General features: G+C 68.7%; 2 protein-coding genes across 13 annotated transcripts in view; one reads left to right on the top strand and one right to left on the bottom strand.

The window, feature by feature from the left end:
* Positions 1-14,290, bottom strand: part of LOC138843592 (rho GTPase-activating protein 20-like) — a 1,064,354-nt gene that overhangs the window by 512,382 nt on the left and 537,682 nt on the right. The gene's annotated exons all lie outside the window — the stretch shown is intronic.
* Positions 1-14,290, top strand: part of LOC138843593 (rho GTPase-activating protein 20-like) — a 139,463-nt gene that overhangs the window by 82,637 nt on the left and 42,536 nt on the right. The window contains exon 18 of one of the 2 annotated variants that reach the window (XM_070048236.1): positions 5,054-5,262. The exons of the other annotated variant lie outside the window; for it this stretch is intronic. Within the exon in view, the coding sequence (XP_069904337.1) occupies positions 5,054-5,247 (194 nt within the window). The 3' untranslated portion in view covers positions 5,248-5,262. Of the gene's footprint in view, positions 1-5,053; positions 5,263-14,290 lie in introns of those variants that run through there. 2 annotated transcript variants of the gene reach the window in all.

The following is a 14,290-nucleotide window of genomic DNA, read 5'->3' as shown; positions in this document are numbered from 1 at the left end:
TCCTAGGCGGAGGCAGGTGTGTTGTCGGCAGAGACCCTCACTCAGGCCAAGTGCGTGATGTCTCTTCTTCTTCCGCAGACGCCGAGCCCGGCACCCGGGAACCTGTTCCGGACGTGCCGCTCCCAACCATGACTCCCAGCACCGAGGAGGCTGACCACGACCACGACCACGACCCCGACCACGACCACGACCACGGTAGGGGCCCGTGTGCCTTGTGTCCTCTGCCCCTGGGAGCCCGCTGGGTTGCCGGGGCTCCTTGAGCGAGAACGGGCTTTCCTATTGCCTCCGGGACTGGGAAGGTGTCGCCATGCGATTCCTTGTCCCGAAACGCTGGCCTGTGCTCTGGAGCTGCGGGGACGTCCTCGGGGCTCTGCCCGGGAAGGATGTGCTCCCTGGGGAGAGAGGGGCCGCGGTGCGAGTCAGGCGCTCCGAGACGGGGCCGTGTGTCCTCCCGGGTGCTCTGGTTGGCTGCACGCTGCCTGGGCCTGTCCGCAGGTTGTCCGTTTCTCTGCGTGGTGGTCTGCTAACCCGTGCGGGAGGGGCGTAGGCTTCCCCGCCCCCCACGTCTGCTCCCGCCATGACCCACCCCGGGGGTCTGGTGCAGCACTCCCAGCCCGCATGCCTGGCGTCGCCACGGAGGCTGCGAGTGCAGAAGCCTCATGGGACCCGGCGTGGAGTGCCCCACTGCCCCTGGTGGCCCAGTGTGCGCAGCGGACTTAGGCGCGGGCACGCTGGGCTCCGCGAGGGTGGTGCTCTGTGCCTCTGCCTCTCCTGAGACGTCCTTGCCTTCCTCTTGGCGTTGGCTGGTCTCCGAGCTCCCGGGACAGCGTCCAGGAGGCGTGGCCGCTGCCTGAGGACAAGTCCTCGATGTGCCCTCTGACGCTGGCACGAGCGTGTTCTGGACCCGTGCCGTGCCCCCAGGCAGCTGGGGAGTTGTCTGCCTTGTAGTGCGGCGGGCCACCAGGAGAATCTGACCCAGTGTCCTGGATGGGCCAGTTCCCAGTCGTGCGCTCGTGGCCCAGACCAGACCCGGGCTGGTGTGTGGAGCCAGCCACGCGGGCCCGTCTGTCCTGCGTGCCCTGAGTGGGCGCAGATGAGAGAGGGCGCGGTTGCTCCGTCCGCTTTTCTCCCCTCTCGCCCCCATGCGGGGAGCCGTCCAGCGAGGCCTGGCTGGACTGAGCCCGTGCCGGACACGGTGCTCCGTTGCCGTCCTGGAGGGCCCAGAGGATTGCTCGAGGTGTGCCCACCAGGCCCCTCCCCTGAGACAGGGGGCTGGGTGCCGTCAGGTTCTTTCTTGGCTGCCCCTGGAACCCGGAGGTGGCCCTTGCCTGGTTCCTGGATCCTTTCACTTCCCCTTCCTCGTCGCCTTGCCGTGTGGAAGGGAAGGGCCGCTCTTAGCCCGCCAGCCCTGGCCAAGGAGGGGAACCCACTCGGAGGGTGGGGTGGCACCAAGGCCTTGCGCGGCCCAACGCACAAGGGGGGACGGCGCGCCCTGCTGCGGGCCCTCGCCCTGGCCCCGGTGCCACCACTTTCCCTTGGCCGGGATTCTTTGTGGCCTAGGCAGGCAGGCGCCCGTGCTGTCTCCACTCTGACCTAGGCACCCACCCACATGAGGCGTCGGGAGGTGTGGGGCCGGGAGAACATTGCTCTGCCTGGTTTCCTAGGCGGAGGCAGGTGTGTTGTCGGCAGAGACCCTCACTCAGGCCAAGTGCGTGATGTCTCTTCTTCTTCCGCAGACGCCGAGCCCGGCACCCGGGAACCTGTTCCGGACGTGCCGCTCCCAACCATGACTCCCAGCACCGAGGAGGCTGACCACGACCACGACCACGACCCCGACCACGACCACGACCACGGTAGGGGCCCGTGTGCCTTGTGTCCTCTGCCCCTGGGAGCCCGCTGGGTTGCCGGGGCTCCTTGAGCGAGAACGGGCTTTCCTATTGCCTCCGGGACCGGGAAGGTGTCGCCATGCGATTCCTTGTCCCGAAACGCTGGCCTGTGCTCTGGAGCTGCGGGGACGTCCTCGGGGCTCTGCCCGGGAAGGATGTGCTCCCTGGGGAGAGAGGGGCCGCGGTGCGAGTCAGGCGCTCCGAGACGGGGCCGTGTGTCCTCCCGGGTGCTCTGGTTGGCTGCACGCTGCCTGGGCCTGTCCGCAGGTTGTCCGTTTCTCTGCGTGGTGGTCTGCTAACCCGTGCGGGAGGGGCGTAGGCTTCCCCGCCCCCCACGTCTGCTCCCGCCATGACCCACCCCGGGGGTCTGGTGCAGCACTCCCAGCCCGCATGCCTGGCGTCGCCACGGAGGCTGCGAGTGCAGAAGCCTCATGGGACCCGGCGTGGAGTGCCCCACTGCCCCTGGTGGCCCAGTGTGCGCAGCGGACTTAGGCGCGGGCACGCTGGGCTCCGCGAGGGTGGTGCTCTGTGCCTCTGCCTCTCCTGAGACGTCCTTGCCTTCCTCTTGGCGTTGGCTGGTCTCCGAGCTCCCGGGACAGCGTCCAGGAGGCGTGGCCGCTGCCTGAGGACAAGTCCTCGATGTGCCCTCTGACGCTGGCACGAGCGTGTTCTGGACCCGTGCCGTGCCCCCAGGCAGCTGGGGAGTTGTCTGCCTTGTAGTGCGGCGGGCCACCAGGAGAATCTGACCCAGTGTCCTGGATGGGCCAGTTCCCAGTCGTGCGCTCGTGGCCCAGACCAGACCCGGGCTGGTGTGTGGAGCCAGCCACGCGGGCCCGTCTGTCCTGCGTGCCCTGAGTGGGCGCAGATGAGAGAGGGCGCGGTTGCTCCGTCCGCTTTTCTCCCCTCTCGCCCCCATGCGGGGAGCCGTCCAGCGAGGCCTGGCTGGACTGAGCCCGTGCCGGACACGGTGCTCCGTTGCCGTCCTGGAGGGCCCAGAGGATTGCTCGAGGTGTGCCCACCAGGCCCCTCCCCTGAGACAGGGGGCTGGGTGCCGTCAGGTTCTTTCTTGGCTGCCCCTGGAACCCGGAGGTGGCCCTTGCCTGGTTCCTGGATCCTTTCACTTCCCCTTCCTCGTCGCCTTGCCGTGTGGAAGGGAAGGGCCGCTCTTAGCCCGCCAGCCCTGGCCAAGGAGGGGAACCCACTCGGAGGGTGGGGTGGCACCAAGGCCTTGCGCGGCCCAACGCACAAGGGGGGACGGCGCGCCCTGCTGCGGGCCCTCGCCCTGGCCCCGGTGCCACCACTTTCCCTTGGCCGGGATTCTTTGTGGCCTAGGCAGGCAGGCGCCCGTGCTGTCTCCACTCTGACCTAGGCACCCACCCACATGAGGCGTCGGGAGGTGTGGGGCCGGGAGAACATTGCTCTGCCTGGTTTCCTAGGCGGAGGCAGGTGTGTTGTCGGCAGAGACCCTCACTCAGGCCAAGTGCGTGATGTCTCTTCTTCTTCCGCAGACGCCGAGCCCGGCACCCGGGAACCTGTTCCGGACGTGCCGCTCCCAACCATGACTCCCAGCACCGAGGAGGCTGACCACGACCACGACCACGACCCCGACCCCGACCACGACCACGGTAGGGGCCCGTGTGCCTTGTGTCCTCTGCCCCTGGGAGCCCGCTGGGTTGCCGGGGCTCCTTGAGCGAGAACGGGCTTTCCTATTGCCTCCGGGACCGGGAAGGTGTCGCCATGCGATTCCTTGTCCCGAAACGCTGGCCTGTGCTCTGGAGCTGCGGGGACGTCCTCGGGGCTCTGCCCGGGAAGGATGTGCTCCCTGGGGAGAGAGGGGCCGCGGTGCGAGTCAGGCGCTCCGAGACGGGGCCGTGTGTCCTCCCAGGTGCTCTGGTTGGCTGCACGCTGCCTGGGCCTGTCCGCAGGTTGTCCGTTTCTCTGCGTGGTGGTCTGCTAACCCGTGCGGGAGGGGCGTAGGCTTCCCCGCCCCCCACGTCTGCTCCCGCCATGACCCACCCCGGGGGTCTGGTGCAGCACTCCCAGCCCGCATGCCTGGCGTCGCCACGGAGGCTGCGAGTGCAGAAGCCTCATGGGACCCGGCGTGGAGTGCCCCACTGCCCCTGGTGGCCCAGTGTGCGCAGCGGACTTAGGCGCGGGCACGCTGGGCTCCGCGAGGGTGGTGCTCTGTGCCTCTGCCTCTCCTGAGACGTCCTTGCCTTCCTCTTGGCGTTGGCTGGTCTCCGAGCTCCCGGGACAGCGTCCAGGAGGCGTGGCCGCTGCCTGAGGACAAGTCCTCGATGTGCCCTCTGACGCTGGCACGAGCGTGTTCTGGACCCGTGCCGTGCCCCCAGGCAGCTGGGGAGTTGTCTGCCTTGTAGTGCGGCGGGCCACCAGGAGAATCTGACCCAGTGTCCTGGATGGGCCAGTTCCCAGTCGTGCGCTCGTGGCCCAGACCAGACCCGGGCTGGTGTGTGGAGCCAGCCACGCGGGCCCGTCTGTCCTGCGTGCCCTGAGTGGGCGCAGATGAGAGAGGGCGCGGTTGCTCCGTCCGCTTTTCTCCCCTCTCGCCCCCATGCGGGGAGCCGTCCAGCGAGGCCTGGCTGGACTGAGCCCGTGCCGGACACGGTGCTCCGTTGCCGTCCTGGAGGGCCCAGAGGATTGCTCGAGGTGTGCCCACCAGGCCCCTCCCCTGAGACAGGGGGCTGGGTGCCGTCAGGTTCTTTCTTGGCTGCCCCTGGAACCCGGAGGTGGCCCTTGCCTGGTTCCTGGATCCTTTCACTTCCCCTTCCTCGTCGCCTTGCCGTGTGGAAGGGAAGGGCCGCTCTTAGCCCGCCAGCCCTGGCCAAGGAGGGGAACCCACTCGGAGGGTGGGGTGGCACCAAGGCCTTGCGCGGCCCAACGCACAAGGGGGGGACGGCGCGCCCTGCTGCGGGCCCTCGCCCTGGCCCCGGTGCCACCAGTTTCCCTTGGCCGGGATTCTTTGTGGCCTAGGCAGGCAGGCGCCCGTGCTGTCTCCACTCTGACCTAGGCACCCACCCACATGAGGCGTCGGGAGGTGTGGGGCCGGGAGAACATTGCTCTGCCTGGTTTCCTAGGCGGAGGCAGGTGTATTGTCGGCAGAGACCCTCACTCAGGCCAAGTGCGTGATGTCTCTTCTTCTTCCGCAGACGCCGAGCCCGGCACCCGGGAACCTGTTCCGGACGTGCCGCTCCCAACCATGACTCCCAGCACCGAGGAGGCTGACCACGACCACGACCACGACCCCGACCCCGACCACGACCACGACCACGACCACGGTAGGGGCCCGTGTGCCTTGTGTCCTCTGCCCCTGGGAGCCCGCTGGGTTGCCGGGGCTCCTTGAGCGAGAACGGGCTTTCCTATTGCCTCCGGGACCGGGAAGGTGTCGCCATGCGATTCCTTGTCCCGAAACGCTGGCCTGTGCTCTGGAGCTGCGGGGACGTCCTCGGGGCTCTGCCCGGGAAGGATGTGCTCCCTGGGGAGAGAGGGGCCGCGGTGCGAGTCAGGCGCTCCGAGACGGGGCCGTGTGTCCTCCCAGGTGCTCTGGTTGGCTGCACGCTGCCTGGGCCTGTCCGCAGGTTGTCCGTTTCTCTGCGTGGTGGTCTGCTAACCCGTGCGGGAGGGGCGTAGGCTTCCCCGCCCCCCACGTCTGCTCCCGCCATGACCCACCCCGGGGGTCTGGTGCAGCACTCCCAGCCCGCATGCCTGGCGTCGCCACGGAGGCTGCGAGTGCAGAAGCCTCATGGGACCCGGCGTGGAGTGCCCCACTGCCCCTGGTGGCCCAGTGTGCGCAGCGGACTTAGGCGCGGGCACGCTGGGCTCCGCGAGGGTGGTGCTCTGTGCCTCTGCCTCTCCTGAGACGTCCTTGCCTTCCTCTTGGCGTTGGCTGGTCTCCGAGCTCCCGGGACAGCGTCCAGGAGGCGTGGCCGCTGCCTGAGGACAAGTCCTCGATGTGCCCTCTGACGCTGGCACGAGCGTGTTCTGGACCCGTGCCGTGCCCCCAGGCAGCTGGGGAATTGTCTGCCTTGTAGTGCGGCGGGCCACCAGGAGAATCTGACCCAGTGTCCTGGATGGGCCAGTTCCCAGTCGTGCGCTCGTGGCCCAGACCAGACCCGGGCTGGTGTGTGGAGCCAGCCACGCGGGCCCGTCTGTCCTGCGTGCCCTGAGTGGGCGCAGATGAGAGAGGGCGCGGTTGCTCCGTCCGCTTTTCTCCCCTCTCGCCCCCATGCGGGGAGCCGTCCAGCGAGGCCTGGCTGGACTGAGCCCGTGCCGGACACGGTGCTCCGTTGCCGTCCTGGAGGGCCCAGAGGATTGCTCGAGGTGTGCCCACCAGGCCCCTCCCCTGAGACAGGGGGCTGGGTGCCGTCAGGTTCTTTCTTGGCTGCCCCTGGAACCCGGAGGTGGCCCTTGCCTGGTTCCTGGATCCTTTCACTTCCCCTTCCTCGTCGCCTTGCCGTGTGGAAGGGAAGGGCCGCTCTTAGCCCGCCAGCCCTGGCCAAGGAGGGGAACCCACTCGGAGGGTGGGGTGGCACCAAGGCCTTGCGCGGCCCAACGCACAAGGGGGGACGGCGCGCCCTGCTGCGGGCCCTCGCCCTGGCCCCGGTGCCACCAGTTTCCCTTGGCCGGGATTCTTTGTGGCCTAGGCAGGCAGGCGCCCGTGCTGTCTCCACTCTGACCTAGGCACCCACCCACATGAGGCGTCGGGAGGTGTGGGGCCGGGAGAACATTGCTCTGCCTGGTTTCCTAGGCGGAGGCAGGTGTGTTGTCGGCAGAGACCCTCACTCAGGCCAAGTGCGTGATGTCTCTTCTTCTTCCGCAGACGCCGAGCCCGGCACCCGGGAACCTGTTCCGGACGTGCCGCTCCCAACCATGACTCCCAGCACCGAGGAGGCTGACCACGACCACGACCACGACCCCGACCACGACCACGACCACGGTAGGGGCCCGTGTGCCTTGTGTCCTCTGCCCCTGGGAGCCCGCTGGGTTGCCGGGGCTCCTTGAGCGAGAACGGGCTTTCCTATTGCCTCCGGGACCGGGAAGGTGTCGCCATGCGATTCCTTGTCCCGAAACGCTGGCCTGTGCTCTGGAGCTGCGGGGACGTCCTCGGGGCTCTGCCCGGGAAGGATGTGCTCCCTGGGGAGAGAGGGGCCGCGGTGCGAGTCAGGCGCTCCGAGACGGGGCCGTGTGTCCTCCCGGGTGCTCTGGTTGGCTGCACGCTGCCTGGGCCTGTCCGCAGGTTGTCCGTTTCTCTGCGTGGTGGTCTGCTAACCCGTGCGGGAGGGGCGTAGGCTTCCCCGCCCCCCACGTCTGCTCCCGCCATGACCCACCCCGGGGGTCTGGTGCAGCACTCCCAGCCCGCATGCCTGGCGTCGCCACGGAGGCTGCGAGTGCAGAAGCCTCATGGGACCCGGCGTGGAGTGCCCCACTGCCCCTGGTGGCCCAGTGTGCGCAGCGGACTTAGGCGCGGGCACGCTGGGCTCCGCGAGGGTGGTGCTCTGTGCCTCTGCCTCTCCTGAGACGTCCTTGCCTTCCTCTTGGCGTTGGCTGGTCTCCGAGCTCCCGGGACAGCGTCCAGGAGGCGTGGCCGCTGCCTGAGGACAAGTCCTCGATGTGCCCTCTGACGCTGGCACGAGCGTGTTCTGGACCCGTGCCGTGCCCCCAGGCAGCTGGGGAGTTGTCTGCCTTGTAGTGCGGCGGGCCACCAGGAGAATCTGACCCAGTGTCCTGGATGGGCCAGTTCCCAGTCGTGCGCTCGTGGCCCAGACCAGACCCGGGCTGGTGTGTGGAGCCAGCCACGCGGGCCCGTCTGTCCTGCGTGCCCTGAGTGGGCGCAGATGAGAGAGGGCGCGGTTGCTCCGTCCGCTTTTCTCCCCTCTCGCCCCCATGCGGGGAGCCGTCCAGAGAGGCCTGGCTGGACTGAGCCCGTGCCGGACACGGTGCTCCGTTGCCGTCCTGGAGGGCCCAGAGGATTGCTCGAGGTGTGCCCACCAGGCCCCTCCCCTGAGACAGGGGGCTGGGTGCCGTCAGGTTCTTTCTTGGCTGCCCCTGGAACCCGGAGGTGGCCCTTGCCTGGTTCCTGGATCCTTTCACTTCCCCTTCCTCGTCGCCTTGCCGTGTGGAAGGGAAGGGCCGCTCTTAGCCCGCCAGCCCTGGCCAAGGAGGGGAACCCACTCGGAGGGTGGGGTGGCACCAAGGCCTTGCGCGGCCCAACGCACAAGGGGGGACGGCGCGCCCTGCTGCGGGCCCTCGCCCTGGCCCCGGTGCCACCACTTTCCCTTGGCCGGGATTCTTTGTGGCCTAGGCAGGCAGGCGCCCGTGCTGTCTCCACTCTGACCTAGGCACCCACCCACATGAGGCGTCGGGAGGTGTGGGGCCGGGAGAACATTGCTCTGCCTGGTTTCCTAGGCGGAGGCAGGTGTGTTGTCGGCAGAGACCCTCACTCAGGCCAAGTGCGTGATGTCTCTTCTTCTTCCGCAGACGCCGAGCCCGGCACCCGGGAACCTGTTCCGGACGTGCCGCTCCCAACCATGACTCCCAGCACCGAGGAGGCTGACCACGACCCCGACCACGACCACGACCACGACCACGACCCCGACCCCGACCACGACCACGGTAGGGGCCGTGTGCCTTGTGTCCTCTGCCCCTGGGAGCCCGCTGGGTTGCCGGGGCTCCTTGAGCGAGAACGGGCTTTCCTATTGCCTCCGGGACCGGGAAGGTGTCGCCATGCGATTCCTTGTCCCGAAACGCTGGCCTGTGCTCTGGAGCTGCGGGGACGTCCTCGGGGCTCTGCCCGGGAAGGATGTGCTCCCTGGGGAGAGAGGGGCCGCGGTGCGAGTCAGGCGCTCCGAGACGGGGCCGTGTGTCCTCCCGGGTGCTCTGGTTGGCTGCACGCTGCCTGGGCCTGTCCGCAGGTTGTCCGTTTCTCTGCGTGGTGGTCTGCTAACCCGTGCGGGAGGGGCGTAGGCTTCCCCGCCCCCCACGTCTGCTCCCGCCATGACCCACCCCGGGGGTCTGGTGCAGCACTCCCAGCCCGCATGCCTGGCGTCGCCACGGAGGCTGCGAGTGCAGAAGCCTCATGGGACCCGGCGTGGAGTGCCCCACTGCCCCTGGTGGCCCAGTGTGCGCAGCGGACTTAGGCGCGGGCACGCTGGGCTCCGCGAGGGTGGTGCTCTGTGCCTCTGCCTCTCCTGAGACGTCCTTGCCTTCCTCTTGGCGTTGGCTGGTCTCCGAGCTCCCGGGACAGCGTCCAGGAGGCGTGGCCGCTGCCTGAGGACAAGTCCTCGATGTGCCCTCTGACGCTGGCACGAGCGTGTTCTGGACCCGTGCCGTGCCCCCAGGCAGCTGGGGAGTTGTCTGCCTTGTAGTGCGGCGGGCCACCAGGAGAATCTGACCCAGTGTCCTGGATGGGCCAGTTCCCAGTCGTGCGCTCGTGGCCCAGACCAGACCCGGGCTGGTGTGTGGAGCCAGCCACGCGGGCCCGTCTGTCCTGCGTGCCCTGAGTGGGCGCAGATGAGAGAGGGCGCGGTTGCTCCGTCCGCTTTTCTCCCCTCTCGCCCCCATGCGGGGAGCCGTCCAGCGAGGCCTGGCTGGACTGAGCCCGTGCCGGACACGGTGCTCCGTTGCCGTCCTGGAGGGCCCAGAGGATTGCTCGAGGTGTGCCCACCAGGCCCCTCCCCTGAGACAGGGGGCTGGGTGCCGTCAGGTTCTTTCTTGGCTGCCCCTGGAACCCGGAGGTGGCCCTTGCCTGGTTCCTGGATCCTTTCACTTCCCCTTCCTCGTCGCCTTGCCGTGTGGAAGGGAAGGGCCGCTCTTAGCCCGCCAGCCCTGGCCAAGGAGGGGAACCCACTCGGAGGGTGGGGTGGCACCAAGGCCTTGCGCGGCCCAACGCACAAGGGGGGGACGGCGCGCCCTGCTGCGGGCCCTCGCCCTGGCCCCGGTGCCACCAGTTTCCCTTGGCCGGGATTCTTTGTGGCCTAGGCAGGCAGGCGCCCGTGCTGTCTCCACTCTGACCTAGGCACCCACCCACATGAGGCGTCGGGAGGTGTGGGGCCGGGAGAACATTGCTCTGCCTGGTTTCCTAGGCGGAGGCAGGTGTATTGTCGGCAGAGACCCTCACTCAGGCCAAGTGCGTGATGTCTCTTCTTCTTCCGCAGACGCCGAGCCCGGCACCCGGGAACCTGTTCCGGACGTGCCGCTCCCAACCATGACTCCCAGCACCGAGGAGGCTGACCACGACCACGACCACGACCCCGACCCCGACCACGACCACGACCACGACCACGGTAGGGGCCCGTGTGCCTTGTGTCCTCTGCCCCTGGGAGCCCGCTGGGTTGCCGGGGCTCCTTGAGCGAGAACGGGCTTTCCTATTGCCTCCGGGACCGGGAAGGTGTCGCCATGCGATTCCTTGTCCCGAAACGCTGGCCTGTGCTCTGGAGCTGCGGGGACGTCCTCGGGGCTCTGCCCGGGAAGGATGTGCTCCCTGGGGAGAGAGGGGCCGCGGTGCGAGTCAGGCGCTCCGAGACGGGGCCGTGTGTCCTCCCAGGTGCTCTGGTTGGCTGCACGCTGCCTGGGCCTGTCCGCAGGTTGTCCGTTTCTCTGCGTGGTGGTCTGCTAACCCGTGCGGGAGGGGCGTAGGCTTCCCCGCCCCCCACGTCTGCTCCCGCCATGACCCACCCCGGGGGTCTGGTGCAGCACTCCCAGCCCGCATGCCTGGCGTCGCCACGGAGGCTGCGAGTGCAGAAGCCTCATGGGACCCGGCGTGGAGTGCCCCACTGCCCCTGGTGGCCCAGTGTGCGCAGCGGACTTAGGCGCGGGCACGCTGGGCTCCGCGAGGGTGGTGCTCTGTGCCTCTGCCTCTCCTGAGACGTCCTTGCCTTCCTCTTGGCGTTGGCTGGTCTCCGAGCTCCCGGGACAGCGTCCAGGAGGCGTGGCCGCTGCCTGAGGACAAGTCCTCGATGTGCCCTCTGACGCTGGCACGAGCGTGTTCTGGACCCGTGCCGTGCCCCCAGGCAGCTGGGGAATTGTCTGCCTTGTAGTGCGGCGGGCCACCAGGAGAATCTGACCCAGTGTCCTGGATGGGCCAGTTCCCAGTCGTGCGCTCGTGGCCCAGACCAGACCCGGGCTGGTGTGTGGAGCCAGCCACGCGGGCCCGTCTGTCCTGCGTGCCCTGAGTGGGCGCAGATGAGAGAGGGCGCGGTTGCTCCGTCCGCTTTTCTCCCCTCTCGCCCCCATGCGGGGAGCCGTCCAGCGAGGCCTGGCTGGACTGAGCCCGTGCCGGACACGGTGCTCCGTTGCCGTCCTGGAGGGCCCAGAGGATTGCTCGAGGTGTGCCCACCAGGCCCCTCCCCTGAGACAGGGGGCTGGGTGCCGTCAGGTTCTTTCTTGGCTGCCCCTGGAACCCGGAGGTGGCCCTTGCCTGGTTCCTGGATCCTTTCACTTCCCCTTCCTCGTCGCCTTGCCGTGTGGAAGGGAAGGGCCGCTCTTAGCCCGCCAGCCCTGGCCAAGGAGGGGAACCCACTCGGAGGGTGGGGTGGCACCAAGGCCTTGCGCGGCCCAACGCACAAGGGGGGACGGCGCGCCCTGCTGCGGGCCCTCGCCCTGGCCCCGGTGCCACCAGTTTCCCTTGGCCGGGATTCTTTGTGGCCTAGGCAGGCAGGCGCCCGTGCTGTCTCCACTCTGACCTAGGCACCCACCCACATGAGGCGTCGGGAGGTGTGGGGCCGGGAGAACATTGCTCTGCCTGGTTTCCTAGGCGGAGGCAGGTGTGTTGTCGGCAGAGACCCTCACTCAGGCCAAGTGCGTGATGTCTCTTCTTCTTCCGCAGACGCCGAGCCCGGCACCCGGGAACCTGTTCCGGACGTGCCGCTCCCAACCATGACTCCCAGCACCGAGGAGGCTGACCACGACCACGACCACGACCCCGACCACGACCACGACCACGGTAGGGGCCCGTGTGCCTTGTGTCCTCTGCCCCTGGGAGCCCGCTGGGTTGCCGGGGCTCCTTGAGCGAGAACGGGCTTTCCTATTGCCTCCGGGACCGGGAAGGTGTCGCCATGCGATTCCTTGTCCCGAAACGCTGGCCTGTGCTCTGGAGCTGCGGGGACGTCCTCGGGGCTCTGCCCGGGAAGGATGTGCTCCCTGGGGAGAGAGGGGCCGCGGTGCGAGTCAGGCGCTCCGAGACGGGGCCGTGTGTCCTCCCGGGTGCTCTGGTTGGCTGCACGCTGCCTGGGCCTGTCCGCAGGTTGTCCGTTTCTCTGCGTGGTGGTCTGCTAACCCGTGCGGGAGGGGCGTAGGCTTCCCCGCCCCCCACGTCTGCTCCCGCCATGACCCACCCCGGGGGTCTGGTGCAGCACTCCCAGCCCGCATGCCTGGCGTCGCCACGGAGGCTGCGAGTGCAGAAGCCTCATGGGACCCGGCGTGGAGTGCCCCACTGCCCCTGGTGGCCCAGTGTGCGCAGCGGACTTAGGCGCGGGCACGCTGGGCTCCGCGAGGGTGGTGCTCTGTGCCTCTGCCTCTCCTGAGACGTCCTTGCCTTCCTCTTGGCGTTGGCTGGTCTCCGAGCTCCCGGGACAGCGTCCAGGAGGCGTGGCCGCTGCCTGAGGACAAGTCCTCGATGTGCCCTCTGACGCTGGCACGAGCGTGTTCTGGACCCGTGCCGTGCCCCCAGGCAGCTGGGGAATTGTCTGCCTTGTAGTGCGGCGGGCCACCAGGAGAATCTGACCCAGTGTCCTGGATGGGCCAGTTCCCAGTCGTGCGCTCGTGGCCCAGACCAGACCCGGGCTGGTGTGTGGAGCCAGCCACGCGGGCCCGTCTGTCCTGCGTGCCCTGAGTGGGCGCAGATGAGAGAGGGCGCGGTTGCTCCGTCCGCTTTTCTCCCCTCTCGCCCCCATGCGGGGAGCCGTCCAGCGAGGCCTGGCTGGACTGAGCCCGTGCCGGACACGGTGCTCCGTTGCCGTCCTGGAGGGCCCAGAGGATTGCTCGAGGTGTGCCCACCAGGCCCCTCCCCTGAGACAGGGGGCTGGGTGCCGTCAGGTTCTTTCTTGGCTGCCCCTGGAACCCGGAGGTGGCCCTTGCCTGGTTCCTGGATCCTTTCACTTCCCCTTCCTCGTCGCCTTGCCGTGTGGAAGGGAAGGGCCGCTCTTAGCCCGCCAGCCCTGGCCAAGGAGGGGAACCCACTCGGAGGGTGGGGTGGCACCAAGGCCTTGCGCGGCCCAACGCACAAGGGGGGACGGCGCGCCCTGCTGCGGGCCCTCGCCCTGGCCCCGGTGCCACCACTTTCCCTTGGCCGGGATTCTTTGTGGCCTAGGCAGGCAGGCGCCCGTGCTGTCTCCACTCTGACCTAGGCACCCACCCACATGAGGCGTCGGGAGGTGTGGGGCCGGGAGAACATTGCTCTGCCTGGTTTCCTAGGCGGAGGCAGGTGTGTTGTCGGCAGAGACCCTCACTCAGGCCAAGTGCGTGATGTCTCTTCTTCCGCAGACGCCGAGCCCGGCACCCGGGAACCTGTTCCGGACGTGCCGCTCCCAACCATGACTCCCAGCACCGAGGAGGCTGACCACGACCACGACCACGACCCCGACCACGACCACGACCACGACCACGGTAGGGGCCCGTGTGCCTTGTGTCCTCTGCCCCTGGGAGCCCGCTGGGTTGCCGGGGCTCCTTGAGCGAGAACGGGCTTTCCTATTGCCTCCGGGACCGGGAAGGTGTCGCCATGCGATTCCTTGTCCCGAAACGCTGGCCTGTGCTCTGGAGCTGCGGGGACGTCCTCGGGGCTCTGCCCGGGAAGGATGTGCTCCCTGGGGAGAGAGGGGCCGCGGTGCGAGTCAGGCGCTCCGAGACGGGGCCGTGTGTCCTCCCGGGTGCTCTGGTTGGCTGCACGCTGCCTGGGCCTGTCCGCAGGTTGTCCGTTTCTCTGCGTGGTGGTCTGCTAACCCGTGCGGGAGGGGCGTAGGCTTCCCCGCCCCCCACGTCTGCTCCCGCCATGACCCACCCCGGGGGTCTGGTGCAGCACTCCCAGCCCGCATGCCTGGCGTCGCCACGGAGGCTGCGAGTGCAGAAGCCTCATGGGACCCGGCGTGGAGTGCCCCACTGCCCCTGGTGGCCCAGTGTGCGCAGCGGACTTAGGCGCGGGCACGCTGGGCTCCGCGAGGGTGGTGCTCTGTGCCTCTGCCTCTCCTGAGACGTCCTTGCCTTCCTCTTGGCGTTGGCTGGTCTCCGAGCTCCCGGGACAGCGTCCAGGAGGCGTGGCCGCTGCCTGAGGACAAGTCCTCGATGTGCCCTCTGACGCTGGCACGAGCGTGTTCTGGACCCGTGCCGTGCCCCCAGGCAGCTGGGGAGTTGTCTGCCTTGTAGTGCGGCGGGCCACCAGGAGAATCTGACCCAGT

The sequence above is a fragment of the Oryctolagus cuniculus genome, chromosome 8, assembly GCF_964237555.1.
Source record: "Oryctolagus cuniculus chromosome 8, mOryCun1.1, whole genome shotgun sequence".
Lineage (NCBI taxonomy): Eukaryota > Metazoa > Chordata > Mammalia > Lagomorpha > Leporidae > Oryctolagus > Oryctolagus cuniculus.
The sequence above is the reverse complement of the archived record's forward strand: the minus strand, read 5'-3'. Positions and strand labels throughout refer to the sequence as shown.